This window comes from Aspergillus sclerotioniger (assembly GCF_003184525.1).
Source record: "Aspergillus sclerotioniger CBS 115572 chromosome Unknown BO94scaffold_9, whole genome shotgun sequence".
Lineage (NCBI taxonomy): Eukaryota > Fungi > Ascomycota > Eurotiomycetes > Eurotiales > Aspergillaceae > Aspergillus > Aspergillus sclerotioniger.
Genome location: NW_020290999.1, coordinates 227682 through 236869, shown reverse-complemented (window position 1 = coordinate 236869; position 9188 = coordinate 227682). Strand labels below are relative to the sequence as shown.

The 9188-nt window shown below is 53.6% G+C and overlaps 4 protein-coding genes across 4 annotated transcripts; 1 reads left to right on the top strand and 3 right to left on the bottom strand.

Moving 5' to 3' along the window:
• Nucleotides 1-359: 359 nt before the first annotated feature.
• Nucleotides 360-1195, bottom strand: BO94DRAFT_583982 (uncharacterized protein; the record flags this gene model as incomplete). The annotated part of the gene is made up of 4 exons (XM_025615598.1): nucleotides 360-784; nucleotides 838-881; nucleotides 936-1067; nucleotides 1122-1195. The coding sequence occupies 4 exons, from the start codon at nucleotides 1193-1195 to the stop codon at nucleotides 360-362; spliced, it is 675 nt and encodes a 224-aa protein (XP_025469092.1).
• Nucleotides 1196-1324: 129 nt separating this feature from the next.
• Nucleotides 1325-2589, bottom strand: BO94DRAFT_533494 (nucleolar protein 16). The gene is made up of 2 exons (XM_025611346.1): nucleotides 2396-2589; nucleotides 1325-2297 (listed from the first exon to the last, which is right to left on the bottom strand). The coding sequence occupies exons 1-2, from the start codon at nucleotides 2524-2526 to the stop codon at nucleotides 1712-1714; spliced, it is 717 nt and encodes a 238-aa protein (XP_025469091.1). The 5' UTR covers nucleotides 2527-2589; the 3' UTR covers nucleotides 1325-1711.
• Nucleotides 2590-2745: 156 nt separating this feature from the next.
• On the top strand, nucleotides 2746-4451 carry BO94DRAFT_488938 (Zn(2+) transporter YKE4). The gene is made up of 4 exons (XM_025609079.1): nucleotides 2746-2955; nucleotides 3044-3194; nucleotides 3254-4175; nucleotides 4252-4451. Exons 1-4 carry the CDS (start codon nucleotides 2812-2814, stop codon nucleotides 4265-4267), a joined length of 1233 nt encoding a protein of 410 aa, XP_025469090.1. The 5' UTR covers nucleotides 2746-2811; the 3' UTR covers nucleotides 4268-4451.
• A 100-nt stretch (nucleotides 4452-4551) lies between these two features.
• On the bottom strand, nucleotides 4552-8438 carry BO94DRAFT_488932 (mannosyltransferase complex subunit MNN9). The gene is made up of 7 exons (XM_025609078.1): nucleotides 7983-8438; nucleotides 7894-7903; nucleotides 7655-7810; nucleotides 7315-7588; nucleotides 6848-7263; nucleotides 4941-6207; nucleotides 4552-4871 (listed from the first exon to the last, which is right to left on the bottom strand). The coding sequence occupies exons 1-7, from the start codon at nucleotides 8161-8163 to the stop codon at nucleotides 4851-4853; spliced, it is 2325 nt and encodes a 774-aa protein (XP_025469089.1). The 5' UTR covers nucleotides 8164-8438; the 3' UTR covers nucleotides 4552-4850.
• Between the last annotated feature and the right edge of the window lie 750 nt (nucleotides 8439-9188).

Below are 9188 nucleotides of genomic sequence, written 5' to 3'. Positions count from 1 at the left end.
AGCCAAAACCCCGCCCCAAACCCCGCAACAAGCAACAGTACCAAATCCCACCCTGAACTCTCCAACTCGCTCGCCCCAGAATCATTAGCCGCGGTACTACTACTAGTAAGACTAGGCTTCGACTCCTCCACCGCGCCAGTCTCACCACTCCTCCCAGAATCACTCTTCTCACTCTCCGTAGCCACACCACTCACAGTCGTAGTCCCCGAACCCCGAGTCAAAAAGATAGTCGATGTGTATGTAGACAACGACCGTCTGGAACTAGTAGTCACCGTACTGTTCGAAACCACGGTCTCAAACCCAGACCCAGACCCAGACTCAGAACCATATCCCACGATAGGCGTGGCTGTAGGCGCAAGTCATCCAAGCGAGGAGGGTGTAATCCACGGATTGGAGCAAACGCGGGCTCGTTTCTGGTTGGGAGTGGGAGTGGGAGTGGGAGTGGGGTTGAGGACCTGGGAGCTTGAGCTTGAGTTGGTGTTGGATGCCAAATTCAAAGCATTAGATGCAATGGGGATGGGCGTTCCGGGTATGAGAGGAGGGAGGGGGAGTTTGGGGGTGTTCATGGTAGTGGTTGAAGATGGGTCTGGTTGCTGGGCGTGGGTCTCCTCTTCAAGGGGGGGAGGGGTGTCGTCTGAAGAGGAAGGTGAGGTGTCGTGGTTCCAGAGTTCATTCTCATCGCATAGGATGGTTTCGGGAACAGGGAATGTGGATTTGGTGTGGTTGTAGCCTGTACCGTTGAAGGCGCAGACGGCGGTGCCGGTTGGTGGGGTGGATTCGTAGCCTGTTTTTTTTGTTAGGGTTGGGTAGGTAGGTGATGGGGGAGGGTAGATGTACAGGTGGCTTGCTGTTCGTAGCCCTCTGGCAGGATGCTGGACAGCCTGTGTTGTTTGTCAGTTTATGGTTATCAAGGAGGTAGGGAGGAGAAGCATTACAGAAGATTGCAGGAACGGATTTCCACAGTGTTCTTAGCTACACAGGAGATGATGACCGAGCCCTGGAGAGAGCCGTAGACGCAGTAGCTTCCGCCGGGCTTCGAGCAGAGGAGCGCGTTGGTCTTGGGGTTGCTGTGGGTGATTTTGGTTAGATTGCTTGCTGGATGATAGGGAAAGGGAACGGACTATGCGATCTGCGATGCTGCAGTGAGCATAAACGCCAAGATGGTGGCTACGATGAGGGTGAATTGGTTGGGCATGTTGGCTTTGCTTTGAGTGTTGAGATGTTGAGGAGAGGTGGGATAGAAGGGACAAGGAGGATGAGGTTACAGGGAAGAGGAGACTGGAGAGAACAAGACATTGTAACAGATAGTTAGGATCTATATCAATATCGCGTCAGGCATGGCGCGCCTGGCGTTTTGTTGACGCGTATGTGGATATCTTCACGAGTGTGTCTGAAGCAGTGAATGGACCATGCTGGGTATTAGGGCTGTCCATACTTATTCTGATATAGTAGCACACTGTGTGGCATGTTGTGTGGCACGGGCGGAAACCAGGTAAGCACAGCTCCAAGTTGGATGGTTACCAAATCAATGTACATTAACAGTTTGCGATCTGTGCCAGACATGCGCAGATATAGTCTATCAGATGGTATAACCGCAAAGCAGTGACAGATGGTCATGATCCAACAACCCAGTCACAAGCACTTTTATCCCAAATCAGCCCTGTCGAACGCCATACTCGCCGATAGAAATGCATCAATGAAAATCACACAATCATGACTGGCTCTTCTGCCACTTGCCGATCCTCCGCTTCAGGTCACCCACGCTCTGTTGCATCGGGTTCAATTTCCGGTCGCGAGCCATGGCGACATAGTTCTCGCCGTGACGCTCAACCAGTCTCAGAATCCACTCTTCCTCTCTCTTGCTCTGGTGGCGCGGTTTCTTGGCCCTGACGGCGACTCCTTCTTGGTCCGCCTGGCGCTCGAGTTGCTGGACAATGCTGGTTCCGGTGTTTTTCTGGCGCGATTGGGCGGCCTCACGCTCATTATCCGACAGATCGTTCAATGGGTCGTTGAGCGGGTTGCTGCGCTTGTGCTTGCGTCCGGCCACTTCGACCTCGTCATCGCTGCGGATTACGCGCAAAATCTTGCCGGTCTCCGGATCACGCTCGACCTTGATGTCGCTGGTTGCCGTCTGCTTGGCGAGTGCCTCGGCACTGCTCTTGATGTACAAAGAATCTTCCGGTTCTCCCTCGACACCGTCATCGGTTGCCCGCTTCTGAGAACCACCGGACGGAGCATTGAGGCGGTGGACGAGACCCAGGCGGCGGTAGTTTTGAGTAAGGGTCAACTTGCGGTCCCTGATCGGAGAGCATATTAGCATAAGCTGTGGTAGGGCTTCCCATTTGCATTTCCGCTTTTCCAACGATAGACACATCAGGGAGGATTAAGGTCGTACCAATTTTCCGCAATGATAGCATTTCCCAAGACATTGATCTTCTTCTTGCCACTTTTGAGGAGGCCGGTTCTCTTGGCCTTCACGGTGGGAAGGGAAGATCTCTTCTTTCTGGTCTGGCGGATGTTTCCCATGGTGGAGAGAGGTGAAAGGCGGGGTGACTGGGGGGGAAGTCTGGACTGAAGCTCAAAAATTGCGGCGACAGAAAAGCATCTTATCGAAAAGCCGAAAAGTCGAGGGTGTTTGCAGGCTTTGCACCCGATAGGGGCTTGGCGTGTTTGTTGCGGGCCCGATAACAATCCAAGCAAACCCAAGCAAACCGCGCGGGATTTGGAGATCCGACAACGGCGCATTTCCTCCTCTTCTTCTCAACAACTCGGTCCTTTTGGAAGGTAGCCTAGATTCAATTCATTGCTACTATGGCGCCCTCTGTTCTTGGTCCAGCACGGCGCATGGGCCTTGCGTTGGCTGCTGGTCTCGTTCTCCTCTCCGCGCTAGCTGTTGCCCATGATGCTATCTCCGTTGGAGACATGTCAGTGGGTCAGATCGAGGAGGAGCTGCAGGTATGTCCTTCAATCCAGCAATTTGTGATGTTGCGACGCTGCATTGTGCCATGCATCTTGAAGATACTAAGCTGATACCATTGTTCAGAATTGCCCTCTCGTCGAAACCCTCAATGAGCATAAACGCGCCGCAAGCCCCCAAACCACCAGCTTGACTTCCCAGATCTTCTCGGTCCTCTTCCCCGGCAGCCCTGCGGTGAATGCTATCCTGGCGACGATCTACATCTCCGGCCCTCCCAGTATGTGGTTACCCCTCAAAGCCTATCGCCTACAATCATAACCATTGTCCCCGCACCAGACTTCCTTCTGGCGCTATGCCCCCCCAACATCGACCCCTCCTCCCTGTCCGTCATGGTCGCATTCGCGGTCGGCGGCCTCCTGGGTGACACTATTTTCCACCTGCTCCCTGAGATCTTCCTGGGTGAAGACTTCCCAGACAGCGTTCGCTTTGTCATGGTTGAGCCGAACCGCAACCTCCTCCTGGGCGTCGGGATCATGGTGGGCTTCTTTACCTTTGTCGCGATGGACAAAGCCCTCCGCATAGCCACTGGAGGAGCCGGGCATGACCATTCCCATGGACACTCTCACGGCCATGACGAGAAGCCCACTGCCACGACGACCAGCTCCTCCCCCCAACCCTCCAACGAGCTCAAGCAACGCAAGCCAACAACCACCAACGCCGCCCCGGAGCCCGAATCCACTGAGAAAGAGATCAACCCCAGCGTCAAGCTAGGCGGCTACCTGAACCTTATCGCCGACTTTACTCACAACATCACCGACGGCCTTGCCATGTCTTCGGCCTTCTACGCCTCGCCCACCGTCGGAGCAACCACCACTGTGGCCGTTTTCTTCCATGAAATCCCCCACGAGGTGGGCGACTTTGCCCTTCTGATTCAATCAGGTTTCTCCAAGCGGAAGGCCATGGGTGCGCAATTCGTAACAGCCATTGGCGCCTTCCTCGGCACTTTCATCGGTATCGTCGTGCAAGAGCTCGGGGGAGGCCACAGCACTGCCGTCGATAGCGCTAGCTCCGGTCTCTTCGGTACGAGTCTCACCTGGGGCGACATGCTCCTGCCATTCACGGCGGGAACATTCCTCTATGTCGGAACAGTCTCCGTCATCCCCGAGCTCCTAGAAACAGGCAAGGACAAGAGTGTGGAGATCAAGAAGACAATCGTGCAGTTCTTGGCCGTCATGGTCGGCGCTGGAATCATGCTTGTGTAAGCTTCTAATCCCCTCCAACCTATCCCCCATTTCCCTCCCCCTCTACTCTGCTAACATTACTTACCTGTACAGTATCTCCTGGGATTAAGGGCCCTAGTAAAAGTGTAGAAGATGATTGATAAAGGACGTGTTCTGGCGTTAGCAGATTGGATCCGACGAAAAGAAGACGACATGTAGACCAAAATACTATCTAGTACATACATAATGATGAGCAGCCTCATCACCCGATGTGTCTTATCACAGGATAATTGAAAGAATTTAATACTACCGAGTTACCATACCGAATTCAATCTCGTATACTTATCCCTGATTACCTAGACTGCCCAGAGACAGTAAAGACTAGTAGTTATTATCCATGTCCAAGGATATCATACACCGGACACCGTTTACATCCACGGAATTTTTAATCTATATAACCTATCGACGCCAAACGCACCAAACCCTATAGAATATACGATGATCCGAAGGAATGAGAAATGAAGAACTACACGCCTAAAACACCAGACGTAAGGTAGCGCACAGCGCGCGGAGACATAAACTAGAGAACCGAGCAGATAGTAAAATAAGAAGTACGGCGGTGTCGCCAACAGAAGTTGTCTAATTATAGATAGCCCTTTTTGCGTTTTCTAGTTTTCTTTTTCAATCTCGTGTGAATTGTCTCGTGGGACCCGTCACTCGTTATAATGGTATACCTGTGTTTGTGATGTTAGTGGGGAGGGTTGAAAGGTTTGGGTATAGAGGAGGGGAGATGAGGGACGTACAAAGTAATCAGGTAAACCGTATACGGCATAGCCTAACCGTTTGGCCATCTTAGCGAAGCCTTCTGTTTCGACTAGGTGATAAAATGGGAATGCGGGGAACATGGCGCCGTCACGATGCACATCCGCTTTGACCATCAGGGCAGTTCCGCCGACACCGTCGAGCTCGATTTCGCGGGTAGAACGGGGTGCTTTGGTGTTGGCCATGTAGGCCATGAGGGTGCGGTAGGTGGGTAGCTCGGCATATCCCTCGAGAAGAATTTCATCCTGATCCATTGTGTCGGCGAGTTGTTGGGCGGTTGCGCTATCGATCCAGGAGTTGAAGTCATACGGCCGGACGTCCATCTTCTTGGAATCCTTGTTGTAGTACCGCTGGAAGCAGTTGGGAACAATGACGGCCTTGTCGTGGGCTGTCAGGTCCTGGATGAGAGTCTCCGGGGTCTCGATGATGTCCGAGTCAAGCCAGAGGACCCAGGAGGTGCTGGGGCCGAGGGTGGTGAAGAGGAGGCTATTGCGGGCACGACTCATGGACTCGCGACGGGCCTTCTGGTTGGACATCTTGTGACGCTCCTTCTCGTCCTGCGACTGAATGGGCGGATCGAAGTCCTGGCGGAGGATGCTGATGCTGGCGAAGCGGCTGTCGATAGGGCCGGCCTGTGTCTGGCCGATTGCCTGTTCCAGCGCGGTGACTGCGGCATTGCCATCCTTGGTATTGGGGACGATGAACCCGATGGAGATCAGCTCGTGCGGGTAGCTGAGTTTCACCACATTATCCCAGAATTCCTGGTAGAAGCGGGCCAATGGGGTCAAGATAAGGATACGTTCCCCTTTCTGGACGGAGTCGCTGGTGCTGGTGAGCTCGTTCAGGTTATAGTGGGTGACGGGCGGAGGTGCTTTCTGGCCATCGCCGCGGAGGGCTTGGGATTTCAAGAAAGGTTTTGTCGGAGGCGACAGGGGGTGTTCGGCGGCGTCTTCTCGTCGTAATTGTGAAGAGGAATCAGTGATAGGAGCGGCGGCGGCGGAGGAAGAGGAAGGAGAGAGCAGGAAGCAGAGGAATCCGAAAGCGAGCAGTGCAGCGAGGAACACGGTGATAGGACTTGTGCGACGCATGGAGCGTGCGACGGCCATCGTAGCCGTTTGATTGATTGACAGTGCACGCAGGGTCCGGGCTTGACGGGGAGGAGAGAAGGCGGCTGGCTGGAGGTGGTCCCGATGGGTGATGTGATGGGCGGAAGTGGAATCGATCTGGCCCGGCGAGCGGTCGACAGAACTCTTTAGCCAGCAATTAGAGTGGTGATGAGCCGGGCCCCGGACATATCGGAAATGAATGGAGAGAGGAGGGAGGTGAAAGAAGAGGACTGAGGGGGTAATGGCGGAGGAGGAGAGTCAAGGAAGAGGAAGAGGAAGAGGAAGAGGATTGGATTGGATCCATGGCTGGTTGAAGCTGGCCGGAAAAAGAACACGCGGACCCAAAGGCCGGCCAAGGACCTTCCTTCATCCATCCATCCATCCCTCGTCGGGCCCCGCGAGATTCCTGCTGGAATTTCCTGCTCTCGCAACGTACCGAATTAGTCGACTCGGGGCCTCTGGGAAGAAAGTCTAGAATGGTTCGTGCCGATGGTCGCACGAAATGGATTGGATGTTGGTCCAGTGGCTGCATGGGGTGGCCGCATGCGGTGGTTGCACAGTCCCGCTTGTGAGACGCGCCACTCTTCACTCTTCAAGATCGGCCTCTGCAGGGTTCGTCTAGGATCTTCTCTCCTCGTCACATTGCCTAAGTATACAACTATATACACATATATGGTTCTCATTAATATCTATCGTTCGAGCATTGCTGGGCCCGTTTTGGTCCGTCTATCGTGGTCGTCTCGGGCATTGCCATCGCTGGCCACAAGCCAACATCATCTTACGGCAGCCAGCGCATCACACCCTCGAATGCAACCAAAGCCATGGCATTCGCCGGGAATGCTCGTAAAAAGCAGGGCACGAACCCGCGCCAATACCCTCTCCACCCTCGCTCCCGATACACCGCCGCCGCCGCGTCCTTCCACCACTGGAACCTGCGCTGCCCGTCGCCCAGTGCGCCTCCCATTGGGTCCGTCATCAGGCGCTGTTTCACCACGTCGGACGGATACGATGTGATCCAGAAAACCTGCGCCGAAATCCCACCCGCCCAGAAGTTGATGGCTGGCGCGGACAGGCTGGTCTTCTCCTTCATCAACCGGGTCAGAACGTCGTAGGATCCCCACCAGAAGAAGAAAAACGACCGGAAGATCATGGTCGCGCAGAGTCCGCGATATAATCCGGAGATGCCATGCGTGCGAAGCTATAAAGTCAGCCGACAACCTCGTAGACATCCAGGGGTGGGCATTCTTACAATCTTGCCAATGCAGTCTATAGGCCCGCTGTATAAACGCTTTGATTTATCCGCCGAATATTGGATCTGGAGCCGTGCCTTGACATGTTCCACCGGCGCCGCAATAAAACTGACTGTTGTTCCAGCCATGACACCTGCAATACCGTGGCCAAAACTAGGTAAAGTGGTAAGATCTGGTTGATGACTAGTAAACGGGATCCTGGCGCGGAGGTCTGGTTTTGAAAACACATTTTCGAGCAACAAGCGGCGATACAGAGTTAAGGAGCCGAGCATGCTAGAATTGCCTGGTCAGCGCCTGCATCTCCTTTGACCACTACGGGCGCATAGCGGCGCAACTCACACAGAATCCATAACCATCCATCCGACCAGCGGTGGCGTGGCTCCTTTATAAAATCCACTTATCCCCTCCTTGCGAACTGTCTGTAGCACGCAATCCAACGGACCCCGGAAATGGCCTTCATGACTCGTCTGTAAACGCACTTTGACTGTATCAAACCTGCACGGCACGCCAATGGTCAATTCATGTTATCGGAAATGGTAGACGATGCAATACTGCAGGAGAGGGCGCAATTCACGTACGGATGGCCAACTATCAATCAGAACCCGTTAGCTATGGCCTCGTCCAGTGTAAAGTTCACAAAGTATGCGCCGTTGCAGCAAGAACCTACCACTTAATTTGGCTATTCCCGAGAACACCCCCGCCACAAACCCCTTGTAATCATGCTTAGAGCTCTTAGCTGTCGGTGGACTGCTGCTCGCTGCGTCGGTATTGGCCATGGTCGCGGAGGATCGTTGCTCTGGTATACCGGATGTCGTTGAGGTCGGGAGCGGTGCAGACGTCGACGACATGGTCGAGAGGGCTGTCCTCTGTGTCTCAGTCACTGAGACAGGTATTCCTATGTCCCAGCCTGTTTAAATAGGCGAATTGAGATCTGCGTATTTCTGGCCGAGGGATAAAATTTCGTGGGGGAGATGTCGGGGCCCGCTATCCGATGAAGCAACGGGCGGGATTAACGAGCTCGCGAGAGGGCCATAAAGTGCTGGAAGACACGACTCTGGGATGCCGATGGGATTGAGGGCAATTGTTCACGGGCTTTATGCAGTGGCCAGAGAAGATACCATAGCGGAGAAAGGGGAAAAGATGGGGGAAGAACAGGAGGGCTTCAGATGCGCCCCGCAAACCCGGTGGTTCGGGGAGCACCGGTCCAGCTCCGAACGGATGGGCGGCCGACCGCGCAAGGTTTGGGGGAGCCACTCAGAGCCGGTTGGCCAGCAGCGCCAATCCGGATTCCGCTGATCACGGCTCTTGGTAGATAGTAGTTGGTATCTAGTACTACGTCTAGTAATAGTCCGATTTAGCAACTCAGTCCAGCATCAACAATTTGTTCTATTGCTTTTCTGGTGGTTTTTGGGCTCGGCCAATTATCACTTCCATAATTAGCAGTCGATGCCCTCAACCGTCTGTCTATAATTCCTGTCGCTTGTTTAGCAGATTTCGTCCTCAAGGATGACAGTCTGTTTCTGTTCAACCCCTGATAATACAGTACCCGAAATAACACAGAGTCATAAGAAGTAAAGGATGCAAACATCATAGTCCAAACCAAAAAGGCCAAGTTCGGTGCAAAGAATATCAGAACACATAGGAAAAATAAGGTTCCTGGCAAGGCCACGGATCAGCTGTGTGGGGTATAGTAGCATGATTTCATAATACATAGTAAGGTTCCTGATGAGAAGGAGAGAAACAAAGGAAATATGTCTTGGGTATCGTCGAAAGACCAGAGCCAGGTTATGCGTCACGCCTTTGATCGATGCTGTCCTGCAGCCCACCGAAAGCGCCGCTTAACAAAAGCCAAAGCTGGAAGTCCGAGGACTGA